The sequence below is a fragment of the Antedon mediterranea genome, chromosome 10 (assembly GCF_964355755.1).
Source record: "Antedon mediterranea chromosome 10, ecAntMedi1.1, whole genome shotgun sequence".
NCBI classification, from domain to species: domain Eukaryota; kingdom Metazoa; phylum Echinodermata; class Crinoidea; order Comatulida; family Antedonidae; genus Antedon; species Antedon mediterranea.
The window spans coordinates 13,468,322-13,486,176 of NC_092679.1; the positions used below are offsets into that span (position 1 = coordinate 13,468,322).

The 17,855-nt window shown below is 33.7% G+C and overlaps 1 protein-coding gene across 2 annotated transcripts in view; it reads right to left on the reverse strand.

Moving 5' to 3' along the window:
* LOC140059755 (sodium/potassium/calcium exchanger 4-like) overlaps positions 1–12,122 on the reverse strand; it is a 28,677-nt gene extending 16,555 nt beyond the window's left edge. For both annotated transcript variants that reach the window (XR_011847251.1, XM_072105636.1), the window contains exons 1-4: positions 11,784–12,122; positions 5,991–6,098; positions 2,484–2,560; positions 1,550–1,624 (exon numbers count right to left, since the gene is read on the reverse strand). Coding sequence is in view for 1 of the 2 variants with exons in the window: in XM_072105636.1 (XP_071961737.1) it covers positions 1,550–1,624; positions 2,484–2,560; positions 5,991–6,098; positions 11,784–11,901 (378 nt within the window). In the remaining variant the exon portion in view is untranslated. The remainder of the gene's footprint in view (positions 1–1,549; positions 1,625–2,483; positions 2,561–5,990; positions 6,099–11,783) is intronic.
* Positions 12,123–17,855: the final 5,733 nt, after the last annotated feature.

Genomic DNA, 17,855 nt, shown 5'->3' on the forward strand with positions numbered 1-17,855 from the left:
TTATTTATTACTTGATTACAGAAATCGTGGTAATATGATGTCAAGCGACAGAAATTCATAACTATAGTTTTTTATAGAACAGATAAAAATTTAAATATATGTACATCAATATTCTATGCCATCTCTGTATAATATAATTATTACATTCATTCACGTATTGCATGAAATAGAATGTGTATTTAATTTTCATCTTCTTTCATCTTTATCAAAAGTGGCATATAGAATAAAGATATTATATATATGATCTTTCTTTATATACTTTCTTGCCAAATCTATTGATTTAGAATCTCCTAATTCCAGGCCCCACTAAAAATCATTTTGTAAATTTCATGCTTAATTGGAATTCCAACATTAGAATAAATTAAAATATTTGATTTAGATTAAGTCAGTCCTCACAGGAATATTTTAATCTTTAACTTGCTTGGAGTAAACAAAATAAGTCGCCGTACAACCAGAGGCTCATTGGAGTGTATGCGTCATTCTATGAAATTCCAGGTACAATATTCCAGCAGACAATATTCCAGCATCACAATGCCAATAGCTCTGGATCTCAATCATTCTGATAAAAACTCATGGAATTACATTGCAAACATCACAATGTCAGCACCTCACTGAAATGGATCTTTAACAGTCACACACACACTCAGAAATGCCATATACTGCATGGCAAACAAGAAATCACAATGTCAGCACCTCACTGAAATGGATCTTTAACAGTCACACACACTCAGAAATGCCATATACTGCATGGCAAACAAGAAATCACAATGTCAGCACCTCACTGAAATGGATCTATAGTCACACACACTCAGAGATGCCATATACTGCATGGCAAACAAGAAATCACAATGTCAGCACCTCACTGAAATGGATCTACAGTCACACACACTCAGAGATGCCATATACTGCATGGCAAACTAGATAATCACAATGTCTGCATCTCATTAAAATGGGTCTAAAGTAATTCTCTAAGACACCAGGTACTGCATTGCTGATAACATGACAATGTCAGCACCTCATTGAAGTGGGTCTACAGTCATTCTCTAAGACTCCAGGTATTGCATTGCATACAGCAACATAAAAATATCAGCACCATATTGAAGTGGATCTGCAGTCATTCTCCAAGACTCCTGGTACTACATTGCAGACAACATTTTTCCAAATCACAAAGCTTTATTAAAAATTGTCATTCTCGGAAATTACTGCATTCTACAAAATATTCTTACATTGTCAGTTGGTCTGGTTAGTACAGACATTTTGTTGCCAATAAACTTCAGGTAATCAACCATTATACCGCCATGGTTATGGGTCTATTCAAATTCATAGGCTAAAGGCAATGCCATAGGGAAATCAAATACATTAATCAATCCGTTAGAAAATGCCAAAACACAGTATACGAATAATAAATATTTAAATTTAATGGAAAGAATATTGTCATTATATTGGCGCCATAAACAAGTTTGAAGAATACAACAAAACACATACACAAATTCAGAGGGTATGATTGGTAGTCATTAGTTAGTATTTTTAATCAATTATTCATAATTACCTCACAAATCTTCTCAAGCGATGAGACAAAGTAATCATCACAAACAATAGCAAGTGCCACAAACATATATATCACCTGAAAACAAATTTGGGATTCAATAGTAAACAATTCAATTTTTGATTTTAGAATGGACACTATATTAAATTAAGAAACGAAAATCATGTTTAATCAGTGTTCATTATAGTAGTGATATAATGTTAAAATTCCCCATTCCTGCACCTGGGATATTATCGTTTATGGTTGAGTTTTGAGTTGTATCATTATTAAAAATACTTTCACGATTGTATAGCCATTGCTTTCCTGATTCTATAATTAATTGTTTAAGAATTAAATCTTATGAAGTGACTACTGATAATTTGATAAAAAATTACAAATACAAGTTCAGTAAATGGTAAAAGCCTCCAGAAGTACATAGCCTACCATAAGGCCATTAAACTCCTTTTCAAATCTTATTTTGTTAGCACTAACTTTTCGCAGGCCATATGAAACGCAACCTGTGAGAACCCTTGTCTTGAAAATTGTAGGTGTGGTGCTGCAAACCATGGGGGGGGGGGGGGATTGTTGCTGTTTGTACATTGGTTACAAAATGTAAGTTAAGGGGTTAGGAGGGGTTAGGCGAGTGATACCTCAAATGAGAAGGCCGTTCCTGCTGAGCTGCTTTGGGTTTAACAAAACTGCTAACAATAACATTAACAGTGACGTAACGCAGAGACCTGAGGTCCCTGGTTTAGGGACCCTAGTGGCCCTCCAACGCTGGAGCTCTTTGGCATTTTTTTCAACATATATTTTAATGCCTGTTTTCTTACTCTTGGCTCTGCTTAGGCCCCTTAAGCTCTGGGCCCCCTGGGTTTAACCAGTGAGCGCTCGAGCATACTTTAGCCGTTATCCCAGTGAACTTAAGATGAGATTTAGCTTTAAATAAACATTAACTTACGACCATTACATGAACAGCCAAAGCACCAGTTTTTCTTTGTTGATTGGTGAATAGATCAGGAGGAAATTCATGAATTGCTGAAAAGGAAAAATTATTATTAATCTTAATAGTTATTTCAGACTTTCTATCTAAAACCAATACATACAATGGACACACATTTTCCTTTGTTGCATCCTCTTCTTTCATCCAACATTCATTTTTTGGTTTGACTTGGTGCAATATATTTATTTGATTTTATTATCATTATTATATATAAATGCTGGTGGCAAGATCTTTAAGATGTCTACAAAAAAGAACAATCTGAATACGGCTTAAAAGCCCCAACTAATTCAAGCATCATCAAAACAATGCAATGGCGGTCTCAATTTGACCCTCCTCAGAAGGTTATTAAATGATGGAGGAACTACTCTCTGCGAAGTTATAAACTTCAAATTGAATACACACCACTGTTGGTCCGACAAGATATTTTTGGGGAATTTGACAAAAATCAAGGTTCGGCAACAATAATATTTGATGAGTCAGATATCAAACGTTGTTAACAAAAAATCATTCAAAACAGATATTTTGCTTTAAAAATAAAGCATGTTATTGCTTTTTTTCTCTTAAATCTCAGATGGAAAATCCAAAGATAAATAATGAATAACTCAGCTTTTCACTTTAAATCCCTTTATACTGTTAAATGGCATTACAGATTAAAAATAGAAAAAGGGGGAAATCCCTTGAAGTTTTCACAAGATTTTTTCTCAAAAGTAATTTATTGGTTTACTATCAAAGAACTACTTATATTATTATACGAATCGAAACCAGAAGAAATGTTTTCATCAAAAGTAATGATTATTAATTTGTAATAAATTTATCCCAGAGCGTTATTTAATAATATTTTAAGTATTGTAATTTATTTTATTTCAAATCCTTTATTTTAGTCTTAAGAGGTTGAACAACCTCCAATACAAAAGTAGATATTTCTACAAATATATTGAACCAACCTAATCATTTAAATAGTATATTGCATTTGTTTTTCCTTTTCTACAATACACATCCAATAGCAAACAATTAAATTAACAATGCTATTTCTTGTTTTATATTATAATAGGGGGTTAAACATGTCAGGAGTAATCTTGTTTTGATTTGATTTGATTTACAAAATGATAACATAAATTACTGACATTACGAATAATACATTTATAAAAGTTTTTTCCAGGATAGCCCAAAAGGCTTATTTTTGCCACCTTTATTAGTTATGTTATTTTTTTGCCTTGTTTAAAAAAAATAGAAAAAAGGGGGAAATCCCTTGAAGTTTTCACAAGATTTTTTCTCATTTTAATCATTTAAATAATATATTGCATTTGTTTTTCCTTTTCTACAATACACATCCAATAGCAAACAATTAAAGTAACAATGCTATTTCTTGTTTTATATTATAATAGGGGTTAAACATGTCAGGAGTAATCTTTTTTTGATTTGATTTGATTTGAATTTTTTAGGAAAATCATCATAAAAATACATACAAAGTGATAACATAAATTATTGACATTACAAATAATACAATCATTTATAAAAGATTTTCCAGGATAGCCTAAAAAGCTTATTTTTGCCACTTTTATTAGTTATGTTATTTTTCTTGCTTGTTTATTTATTTGTCATCGTAAATAAAAGAGAATAACAAAAAAGTATATGAAAATAATAACATGTTAAGGCTATAAAAGTGACTGCTAAATACCAGGATTTGTACCAGGATTCTGGAATTTATAAGCAATATTATTAACCACAGAGCTACATTGCCACTACGACACACTTGAGCCCCTCTATGGATTATAGACACTGTCAATATTTCAGTCCTTCAAATATTAATAATTGCATTATTCATAAATATAGGAAATAAGTCTAGCATATCTGAGGTACTTACTATTGATCTAAATTAAGATTCAAAATCTATAAGAGCGGCCCTCGAAAGTCATAATACTATATTCAAATATATTTATATTCACGATGTTAGATCATCCATGTAATTCAATTGATTGGAGAGTTATTCTATATATAGTACTATATATCCATAGCAATTAATGACAATAAGTGGTCGTAAACTGAGGATTCATGGGGTGTTGAGATCCAGGGTGAACAGGAGGGGCAAACTCCGCTTTAAGAGAGACAGGAAGATGAATTGGACTTTATTTAGAATTCAAATATATTCCACTGAGTCAAATTCATAGAAAAGTTTCTCCTCAATAGGGGTGTCCTAAAGGGTATTTATACAGTACAAACTAATTTATGTTATAAAAGAGAGTGCTTATGTTATTTTCATTGATTGCACAAAAAGATCTTAACAATATTAAGAGTATGTATATATGGAAAGTTCATCAAATTATCTGAACAGTTAACCATACATTTACATTAATTTGTTTTTAGTATTTAATTATTTCTTACAAAAGTGGTTTTTTTTTAATTGTAAACACTAAAATTGTAAAATAGCATAATTTGATAAATTAAATATAATATATATTTTTGCTGACGGCAAAAAAAAGATCTCAACTAAATAAAAAGTAATGTACCGTACAGTACCATGGAAAGTAATGTACCGTACAGTACCATGGAAAGTAATGTACCGTACAGTACCATGGAAAGTAATGTACCGTACAGTACCATGGAAAGTAATGTACCATGGAAAGTAATGTACCGTACAGTACCATGGAAAGTAATGTACCGTACACTGCCATGGAAAGTAATGTACCGTACACTACCATGGAAAGTAATGTACCGTACAGTACCATGGAAAGTAATGTACCGTACAGTACCATGGAAAGTAATGTACCGTACAGTACCATGGAAAGTAATGTACCGTACAGTACCATGGAAAGTAATGCACCGTACAGTACCATGGAAAGTAATGCACCGTACAGTACCATGGAAAGTAATGTACCGTACAGTACCATGGAAAGTAATGTACCGTACAGTACCATGGAAAGTAATGTACCGTACAGTACCATGGAAAGTAATGTACCGTACAGTACCATGGAAAGTAATGTACCGTACAGTACCATGGAAAGTAATGTACCGTACAGTACCATGGAAAGTAATGTACCGTACAGTACCATGGAAAGTAATGTACCGTACAGTACCATGGAAAGTAATGTACCGTACAGTACCATGGAAAGTAATGTACCGTACAGTACCATGGAAAGTTTATCAATTTATATGAAAAATAAAACCATACATGTTAAATGGTTTTAGTTTTGTTTCTTACTAACATGTTTTTTTTACTGTAAACACTAAACTTGTAAAATAGCATAATTTGATCAATTGTAATACATTTTCAAATATATTAGTTGACTTTAGGCTATTCTTCATGTTTAATGACCAATTAAACTAATTCATATGGCTCTTATAAAACCATTAACATCAAGTGTTAAATGACATTGATTTTATGGATCAATATCAAATAACTTCTTCACACAAACCACGACTGTTATGATAAAGTAAAGATGACATTCTTTGGATATTTTTCCTTACTTGGCGGTGTGCAATTCTGCTGTAAATGTTCGTCGGAAACATCATCTGATGAGTTGTCCGTTTCCACTGACATCAAATGTCTTCTAGAATTAAATTCAGCTCTTGATTCTGTCAAAGAAAAAATAGTATTCTTATTGTAACTTAAGGTGTAATGTATTTGTGGACGTAGATTTTAAGATCCTCATTCAGGGGACCAAATTAAGATTTACCCTTGAGCGAACAGGTTTTAACACCACGGAAAAAAAAACCTGTTTTCAGTAGACTCTCCTGTTAAGGGGATACAGAAACTAAAACTAAGACCCTATATAGGCCTACCTTTTGACACATGAGGCCAAGGTGTACACAAAAACAATTAGGCTTACTTTTTTATGTTATGTTTGACAATTTAAACGACTTTTAAAAACGTATTATCGGTAGGCCTATACCCGGTATTCGTTCACTTGTACGTCGATTGTGCGCAATGAATGAAGAAGCCAGGGATTTCCCAAGGAAAACTTGACCAAGGACCATATTTTTACGACGTATTAGGGATGTACATATGATTTAAGAACAATCGCCAGATTAAGGATATCGCCAGATTAAGGATATCGCCACACGCGCTCGCCGTACAGCCGACGCCGTAATTTGCTGTGACGTCACAGGTGTATCGCAATATCTACTAAATGAGTCCAGAGCGAGCGCGTGCGGCGATATCCTTAATCTCGTGATGGTTCTGAAATCATATGTACTGTACATCCCTAATACGTTGTTAAAACATGGTCCTCGGTCATTAGAGGGCGTTACCAAAACACTTTGTACGTACTTGCGTATAAATGCATTTTTAATAAAACTTTGGTAGTACATTCTACAATTATTTTTAGTTTTAATAGTGACATTTTTTTTACAGGAAAGTGTGCATTTTACGCTGACTGCATACAAGTACGACATATAGGAGAAATTAGATTCATCAGTTAGTAATTTGTGGAAAGATATCGCAGTTCGTTGTTTAGCAATGAATGTCATCATCATCATTTGTAATTATTGCATTTTTTAAAAAGGTTGAGAAATTAATATTTTCGAAAATATTTACGGTAATTGTTTGAGCGCTCTGTATCGTGCAGGTGAATTTGAAGTGTGGCAGGAAGTGTCAAACGTAGAACAGTAACGATCGGGAGAGGCATATCGATTTGTCGAATGCTTCGGTCGATAGTGTCTCAGTTTTAGACATCTACACAAATACATTACATGAAATAGTCGATATTTGTAAACAGAACAGAACAGTGACTAAATTATTATCATAATTGAATATATTCACACTTTTCTTCAAAAGAGAGGTCCAAAGAAATGTGCCACTGTGAAGGCGCTAACAAGAATGAGAGTTGCACCGGTGAGGATTTATTATACACACATTTATAAAAAAAATTGGTTTGGTTTTAATGAAGCAGTTGGCCTAATTTTCTTTCGAACATTCACTTTATTTTTTAGATAATCTGTTGTATATTGAAAATGAATATCCGGTTATATTTGTTCTTGAAGTGATTTAAAGCTCAGTTCACACTAGCACGCAACGCAAATATGTACGCGCACCGCAAAGTAATTTGAACAATCATGACGCGATGAACAATCCGAACGGTCGCTTTTTTTGGGATTTGTCAACTCACTTGCGTTCCGCCTAAGTCCTTGCGCTGCGTCAAAATTGGGAACCATTAAGATTTAGTGTTCGAAAATTTAGGATACCGCTATAGCTAAATAGTAAGTTGCTATAATCAAACTACAGTATAAATTGTTTTCATGATGATTTTTTTTTTTGTATTTTTTTTTTTGTATAAAATTATTTTTAAATGTTACTCCTCTCCTATCCATAATTGCGTATCGTTTTACATTTTAAGTATTTTAAATTAAGAATGAAGACATTGACGGACTTAAGAAATGCAAATTTCGATCACTAGGCCTACGTTGAAAATGTACTGTAAAGGTCAATACGATATTTCACAATCACGGCTTTACAACATTTGCAAAGTACACCAGTAATTTACGTCACATTAATTCGTTCAAAATATGTCTTTAAGTCCGGTCAGTATAATTGACAAGACCTTGTTTATACTTTCTCTCCATTAGTACTAACAGACGTTAAATTAATGTCATTGTGAAATCAGAACCAGTGTTTTTATTTTATTTAGCGAAAGTTCTTTCACATCAGAATTCAAATAAAAGGCTGGTAGAAAACAATGGTGAGTAGGTGTGTTATTTACAATGAAAATGCATGTTGTAGCTAGAGGTGTAATTAAAATCCAGAAATAACATGCTAAAGCATGATATAGATAAATTATGGCTACGGTTATCGTTTATGGTTAAAGTAACCATATAACTGGATCGAGTCACATTGTCTGCAAATAGAACCTACTAACAGAGTTAACCGCCATGTCCTAAAAGTGAATACAGCATTACTATTCTAGATGAACTACGATAGTTCCGGCGGGGGATAGTTTAACCCTAGCTTAAGTTGTGCATGCTTCATTTACTCTCTATTCTTAATTCTGGCCCCGAAACCTTGACTCAGAAATACCGGGATGGTGTCCGGCGGGGGATAGTTTTACCTTAGTTAAGCATAGTTAAGCTTAGTTACATTTTTTTTTCTTCACATTATTGATTGTCTCCATCCCCGAAACCTCGACTAAGAAATACCGGAATGGTGACCGGCGGGGGATAGTTTATTACCATTAGTTAAGGTTTAATGTAAAGCACCTAGAGGGGTCAGTGATCCATTAGGCGCTATATAAATACTGTTTATTATTATTTTATTATAGTCAGTTAGATTTTACATTTGTACATTACACCCATCTCTCTGCATTACAGTAGGCCTACGGTAATATTTAAAATATAATCATCTTTCTATGTGACAAATACCGGTAGACCTGGAGCTTCCGTGGCCTATACCAGTTTATTTTTCTATTCTTCCTCTGTAGTGCCATAAGAAGTTTATTAAAGTATGCTATCGTATTTTCACGGTTTAACAATTTCTTGATATTAGTTAAGTTATGTGACGTTCTGGTAGGTTTCAGTACCCGATACTGTACAAACTAAATTTAATTCCGCCTGATGAATTCAAGTCACCTAAAAGTCGTTCATAAAGATCACTTTTTAAAAATTATACGTGCCTGGAAACCATCATTGCAGAAATAATGATCTGGCGCCTTCTCCGGTATATTTGATCCTTCGTTTAAAAGTTTTAACATGATGTAGGGTATGATTGGTGCAATTCTGTTCATACTACTACGGCGGAACAAGTGTTAATTCTGATCCGACACGCAAACCTCCTCTCTTCATGTTGAGTCCGACTGGAGCAACTACTTTCACACTACGGGTATGACGGAACATCTCTAGTTTAGTGTTAATTGTGATCCGACACAAACCCCCTTCTCTTCCATGTTGAGTCCGACTGGAGCAACTCTTTTCAAACTATGGGTATGACGGAACATCTCTAGTTTAGTGTTAGGCTAATTCTGCTGCCCTACATGCAAACGTTCCTTCTTCCATATTGAGTTCGACTAGAGTAACACTTTTCATACTACAGTACGACGGAACACCTTTGGTTTAGTTTTAATTTTGCTGTCCGACACGCAAACGTTCTTTCTTCCATATTGAGTCCGACTAGAGAAACATTTTTCCTACTACAATACGACGGAACACCGCTACTTTATTGTTAATTCTGATCCGACACGCAAATCTCCTCTCTTCCATGTTGAGTACGACTGGGGCAACTCTTTTCACACTACGGGTATGACGGAACACCTCAGTTTCAGTGGAGTCCGATTAGTGCAACCCTATTCACACATGACAGGGTTAATTCTGACATCTTTCTGTTAATGTTGTTTTGGGACGCATAAGTCTCTTCTGGAGTAAAACTCATTGAACACTACCTATATGGGGTTAGAGCCATTTTCATGAAAAGAAAATATTCTGAATATGGCATATTACATAACTGATCGAAATTCTGTAATTACCGGAAGCAAGAAAAATGTATTCTTCTCAGTTCTCAGTAGTAGTAACTTTATCCTGGTAAAGAAATCTATATATAGGTCGTATCCATTACGTCCCTTTAAAGTGTACACAAATCTGATTCATGTTTACTGTAGTCTGTTGTCGGATGAATAATAAAATTAGCGTTCAGTTGTTTTTTATGTTATTGCTCCAGATAAGATTTCTCAGTGCTGTATCCCATAAGCCAAGAAACCCTGGTGTTTAATTATGCAGTTCGAACTCTTAAAGCAGTCTGATAAAACATGTAGGAAGCAATTTATAATGGTGGATGACGTATTGCCTATTAGTTATAGGATCAAAATGACAGTGACCGAACGTTGCTAAGTGGAGCAATTCCGGTTGCTGTCCGTGATATCTGTAATACAACTGTTCCGGTAATTAATGTCGCTTCTTCGTGTTGCTTTATTCAAATCGGGTGATGTACTCACAAAAGATTACACTTACAGGTCTATGATAAAATTATCCGATAATTCCTATAACCATAGAAAAGAAAATATATGGCCTAACAAGACTGGTGTAGCCTTGTGAAATTCATCATTCGTTAATAAAATATTTGTAAGAACGATAGAGCATCTGGTAGCCGTAAACATAATTACGAATTTCTACAAACATTAAAAATTAACACCACACCATAGATATTTCTAGGGCAGAGACAATATATACCCTAACCCCCTAACTAACACGTCAATGTGACTACAGCAGAGGGCACAGGGATTGTTTTACTGAAACCACTGTCAGCTTAAACTATATTGGCACTCTCCTACAGAGGTTTAATAGTTATTATACTGTCTCTATAATAAGTCAGAAAATTGTTATTACAATCTACAGTATGAATCCATCAGGAAGTTTGAAGTATTGCTTGAAGACCGTGCTTAATGTAGGCCTACTGTATGCAGTATGTCTATGATATATTTTTAAATACATCATCGTCCACCGAAGCAGTAGCTCCCCATCATTCCACATGAAACTGTACCCCCTTTCTCTTCCGCTCCCCTCGTGGAAGATTTCTTCTGGAGAAGAAATATTGAAGACTAAACTAGGCCTAGGCTAATTATTTTATCCTGGCACATATGTCTAAAGTGCTGTACGTTCTGTTTATATGACCCTAAAGCTTTCAATTCAATGTTTATTTTAAAGGTTTCCGTTTATAGGAAGACATTGGAAAGAAATTCCAATAAAAAAAATGCATTCATCACATCCCGTGGACTATTAATATCTTTTTGCCATTTTGATCGATGACCTGAGATGTAGACCATTGTGTTCGATCTATCACTTTTAAACCTACATCAGAACTTGTAAAAGATAAATTGGATGTATCCTTTTAGTTTGCGTATCATCGGCCACTTTGGTTGTGTTTACCTATTTGCATACTGCACACGCAAACAGTGTTAGGCCTATTATTGTTCAGAGCACGTGCTGCTCTCGATAAACATTGGTTAAATATTTTTCAATGTGCACACTATTGTAGGGTTTAAAGGGATATACACACACAAAGAATTCGGCACGCGAGCTGCCGAAGTTTGACACAAACCATGGTTAATATTTTGAACATGTGTACGTTATGCACCTGAACATCAATTGTTTTCAATAGTTGACCCATACAAATCAGAACTCGTGACTCTTGTGTAAAAATAACGCTGGAAATGGAGATACGAAGGGAACAATAGTATTGCTGCAAATATATCATAGATAGATATAATAGACATTTACGATGCATACTATAATATAGAACATTAATAACATAACCGATAATAAAAATTATTATTAGCTTACCAACTTTGTTATCCGATACACCTACATTCCTTAATGCAGCGGCTAATAAAAACACACAAGATATAAACAGTATTCTTCTCCATAAGAAAGAGCGTCTTCGCCGTATAGCTATATTCATAACTGCGTTTTATAGAGCCTGGCGATTCATCAACTTGGATCCACAACACGACGACCAGAATACTTCTATGTATGTGTATAGAAGGTAGGGAAATGTAAGCATGATTTTTGTTCAAAGCAGTATAATGCTATATCGCGGAAACAAACTGAATCGAATCGCCTATGATTAATATTTACGGTCCAATGAGCAGGCTCTCCTCCGTTTCCAATGGCAATTGTCGAGCTGGTATGACGTCAATACATTTTCGTTTTTAATTGGCCGATTAAACCAGCTTATACCCGAGGGACCTGCTCGACTTGGGGAAAATTCACTGAGTAGGCCCTAGTTTGCAACATTTCTTTCTTTATTCTGTCCAAAAAACCTTTACAAGTAGTTCATATTTTATTTCCATCAAATGTTATTATGCTGCAGTTAACATTTAATGGAAATACCGTTTTCATAATGTTTTCACAGTGAAATAATCGGTACTGGGCGACATCCGACTCAATATACTTTGGTATCTATAGATTAGCCTTTACTAGATACTAGATAAATTGTATTTGGTATTTGTATGATATTGTTCACAGATTTGTACTTTTACCAGCAGAACAGACAATAATTTACGATATACTAACCTAGTAGCCCTAAACTATTTATATCCGATGGCTTTGATTGAATTCGATATTCATTTTTTAAAAGCCTGCCCAGCACATTTTTCAGAATCACAATACAAACATTATAATTAAAATAGTCTATACGTGATATAAATTAATTAACCACACGCATGGTTAAAATGTTGAAATTGGCCTAATTTGAGTACGTCGGGGGAAAATCCTTGGGCATAGACACTGTCGCTACGAAAGTATATGAAGGGATAGATATATTTTTAAGTTGAAGAATGCGTTTCAAGCTAGCGCAGCAGAAATGCAGACCAATAATTGCTTAAATGACTCCAAATTATCACTGATCAATAATGATGACGGGCATCATAACAAGGAGTTATTGAACCAGGTGTTCTAAGTCAGATCGAACGTATTTAAAGCAATCAGGGCCAGCATTGCCAGTAGCACTTGTGCGTTAAGCACTTTCGAAAGTCAAATACCGCCTGAACTTTTGGGAATTTATAAACAATCCACTTGCACGTTGTATTAGTATGGCACGCCAGGACTCAACACGAGCGATGTGTAAACTCGACACGAATGAATGTGACATTAAAATGGCAAATTAAACAATTGTTTTTACAACTATTTTTTCAGGGGAAAATATATCTTTTAGTACATCAACAGATTTTGATGTGTTTAGTTCAAGTAGGTCTATAGACATATGTTATTAAAATAATTTTAAAACATTTCAACAATAACTCGTTATGATAAGATAGTGATTGTCAGAAAAACAATAAAATCAATTTTAAAACAATGCAAAATACAAATATAAATGAAACATACTTTATGTATTTCTTTTGTTGGTACTTATATTTGTTGTGACAAGCAAGACACGTTTCGAGTGACAATTCTTAACGAAATAAATAAATTGAACACAAAGCAATTCTCATTGGTGTGTATAATTGTTCTGGTAAAACGGCACATGTCCTGTACCAGACCGGTGAAGATATTAATTTCCGAGTTCACATTTTATTTAAACAAAAAGAATATATATATATATATATATAATAATATCAATCATTTCTACATTTTTGGATAAACATTTACACAGAAAACGTTTTCGTCACCATTATATACCCAATACAAATTTCATTACGGTACACTCTTTATTTTCTATGACGTCATCAATGTTTGTCCTTGATGACCGAAATGTTGATTTAAAATCTCTGCAACATACCTGACGTGTTAATGGTAATTGATATGAGCGCACATTACAGATGGGCGAAATTGATTGTCATTGTAATAAAATATCATTATTTCATTCAATGACAATTGTCAGCAGACATCTGAATGTTCTAAAAATGTCACGTCAAAACATATCAATCAAAGTGTTTCCATTAGGCCTATATATTATAGAAGTAAAACCAAAGTACACAAAAATGAACAAGTTAACCAATTTAAGTAGATCAAAGTTATAAGTAAACAAATTAAAGTTAACCTAACAAAGTAGATCTAGGCCCTAAGTAAGCAAACCAAGTAATTAAAAAAAGTTGAAAAACAAAGGCAACCCAAAGTAAATTTACAGAGGTAAAGTTAACTAAACAAAAGTAAGTAAACCAAAGTAAGGAGATCAAAGGAAAGTTTTTTTCCTTTTTCATAACTTTATCGTTTTATTGAGAATAAGTATTATTGTTTTTACTATTACCATGGGATGTACGCTTAAAACTATTCAAGTCAAGTCAATTATCATTTATTGTCATTTGTTTTAAGAAAAATAAATTTTGAAAATTTTAAGCGCGCGTACGCATGCGTTACATGCGCTACGCACGTAATTGTATTGCCATATGATGATTTATGCCCTGAAATTTATGAGTACCAAATTTTATTTAATTGTGATTCATGCTTGTGAAGATAATTATGATTACAAACGTGATTTCGTTAAATCCTGCGTAGACCGCGTAATTTTTTATTGCGCACCGTGAAAACATAACCACATCGATTCCTGACCATAAGGAATATACTGTGAAAAATTGACTTAGCTAGATTAAACTGATATCAAGATAAGGTCAGAAAGCAATAAAACGCATAGTGATACCGGACCGACAGACAGACCGACCGACCGACATAGTGAACTATAGAGTCGCGTCCACGCGACTAAAAACATAGAAATTCTGTTGAGTAAAGTTATTGTTTCATTTCATATTTCTGTATTTTATTTTTAATTATAAATTTTACTTTTTCAAAAAATGACAAGTTATTGTTTTTATGAATGATCCATGTGAATAAAGTGATTGGTCAAACTTATTTGAAAAAGAAAAGTAAACCAAAGTAGACGAAGATCCTGGGGGAAGGGTAGGGGGAACATGTCCCCCCACATATTTTTTAGTAAGGCACACCCCCCCCCCCCCCCACCCCCCACCCACTTTTCGACAGCAAAATCATTCAATTGAAATAGAAAGTAAGACTTTTATCGACATATCGTATGTAATTTTATAAATAAAAAAAAACTAAATACAAATACAGTATATATATTTTGAGTGAAACTGAAAACAGTGGGGCGTCAGGACCAGTGCCTAAAAAGTGCGTAACCCAAAATAATTATAATTATTCTTCTGGGCGGAATTTTTATGTGCTCAGAAATCGATTGAAACGATCTATAAATTATTCAAAGAGCCGAGCTTCCAGGTGGACCCCACCGAGGGCCTTTGGTGGCCCCTGGCTACACTGCCTAAGGTTGCTGGCTTTGCTCGCAAAGTATTTCATTTTTATACGTCCCCCCCCCCCCCTATTAAAAACGGATCTGCGCCGTTGGATACTAGTAAGTAATCCAAAGTAAGTAAACCAAATTAAGTAAATCAAAAAGTAAATAAAAGTAGATCAAAGTAAGTAAACCAAAGTTTAGTGGATCAACGAAAGGAACCCAAAGTAAGTAGATCAAAGTAAGTATACTAAATTAAGTAGATCAAAGTAAGTAAACCAAAGTTTAGTGGATCAACGAAAGTAACCCAAAGCAAGTAGATCAAAGTAAGTATACTAAATTAGGTAGATCAAGTAAGTAAACCAAAGTAAGCAGATCAAAGGAAATAAACCAAAGTAATTAGATCAAAGTAAGTTGATCAAAGTAAGTAAACTAAAGTAAGTAGATCAAAGTTAGTAAACCAAAGTTAGTAAACCAAAGTAATTAGATCAAAGTTAGTAAACCAAAGTAAGTAGATCAAAGTTAGTAAACCAAAGTTAGTAAACCAAAGTTAGTAAACCAAAGTAATTAGATCAAAGTTAGTAAACCAAAGTAATTAGATCAAAGTAAGTAGATTAAAGTAAGTAAAGCAAAGAGATTAGATCAAAGTAAGTAGATTAAAGTAAGTAAACCAAAGTAATTAGATCAAAGTAAGTAAGTAAACCAAAGTAAGTAAACCAAAGTAAGTAAACCAAAGTAAGTAGATCAAAGAAAGAAACGCAAAGTAAGTTTATCAAAGTAAGTAAACCAAAGTAAGTAGATCAAAGAAAGAAACGCAAAGTAAGTTTATCAAAAGTAAGTAAACCAACGTACAAAAGTACTAGTTAACTAAGTTACGTAAGTAAGTACACTGCTGGAAATCACAGTAAGTAAACCAAAGTATGTTTGAAAACATGGAAAATCAAAGTAATCATAATAAGTAAGTAAACAAAGGAAGGAAACACAATTAAATAAACCCAACTATGTCGATCAGAGTAAGTTTAAAGTACACAAAAATGATGAAAATAAAAGAAAATCAAGCTAAGTAAACATAAGTAAACTAACGTATAAGTAAAACCAAAACAAACAAAAAACATTCCAGTATACTTCTGACAGGGAAAGAAATCGTACGTAAGATGTCTGTAAAAATCATAAAACTTGATCTTGATCAAAACCAATGTAAGTAGATGAAAAGCTATTAACCAAACTAAGCCAAAGTAATAATTATATGACAAATTAAACAACATTAGTTATACCAATGCCAATAGCGAATATGTATTATCTAAATATCAAAACTGTAACGGTTTATTGTTTTAAAATATCAGTTTTAATCATATTATCAATATCGTTGTAACACCGATTTGAATATTGCATTTTCCTACAAACATTTATTGAATTATTCAAGGAAAACCTCTAATTGTGTTCCCTCTTCCCTTCAATCTAAGTAATAATAATGATTTTAATCAGAAAATGCGAAAATGAAACAGTTGCATATGTCACGTCTGTTTAGCCTTACCCAGTATTGCAATTCATATTCCTAAGATTGTGATTTAATTGATGGAGCTGTTGCTAAAGTGTAGAAACTACCGTTACTGTATTAGTACGCTTATGTAAGACAATTCACATGCTTCATAATGTTCAATGGCGATAGACTGTATCAACAACATACAATCTAATCTATGTTTCTATATTAGCTAGAAAAATAGAGGCTGAATGCGTTTCTATTTAGCTGGCGTGTTATGATGATATGCGGCTGACTGACATAAACAATGTTTTTAGTCGCGTGGAAGCGACTCTATAGTTCACTATGTCGGTCGGTCGGTCGGTCTGTCGGTCCGGTATCACTATGCGTTTTATCGCTTTCTGACCTTATCTTGATATCAGTTTAATCTAACTAAGTCAATTTTTCACAGTATATTCCTTATGGCCAGGAATCGATGTGGTTATGTTTTCACGGTGCGCAATAAAAAAGTTACGCGGTCTACGCACGATTTAACGAAATCACGTTTGTAATCATATCTTCACAACCATGAATCACAATTAAATAAAATTTGGTACTCATAAATTTCAGGGCATAAATCATCATATGGCAATACAATTACGTGCGTAGCGCATGTAACGCATGCGTACGCGCACTTAAAATTTTCAAAATTTATTTTCGATGAAATAAGAGTACGTTTCAGGCAATTTTAAGCGTTTACAAAATTGCCATGAGTGCGCAGATTTTTGCGCGCGCACTGCGCGTTAATTGTTATTGAGCACTCTTTTTGCCCGATTTCTGTTTTCTTGACTTACTTTTCAACTCGAAATTACGTTATACGAGCACGTCAAAAGTGACAGGCTACGCACGTGTAAATTAAAAAAACATAACTGTTTTTAAACATTTCAACATTTTTAAACATGTTCAGTCATTTCGGTCAGTTGGTAGGTTGGTCGGTCGGTCGGTAAACACTAAGCACGTGACTGCAGTCATCTATATGGCCTTGTTGTTAAAAGAGCATGTATATATTGTATACATTGTAATGCCAGCCTCATGTTTACAGAATCTACCGAATTCCTTCTTTATGAATTTTTAAGAAAATCGATATAGGCAGAACTGGCACAATATATAGCATATATTTTTAATTATTCATTTATTTCACATCATTTTCTTAATT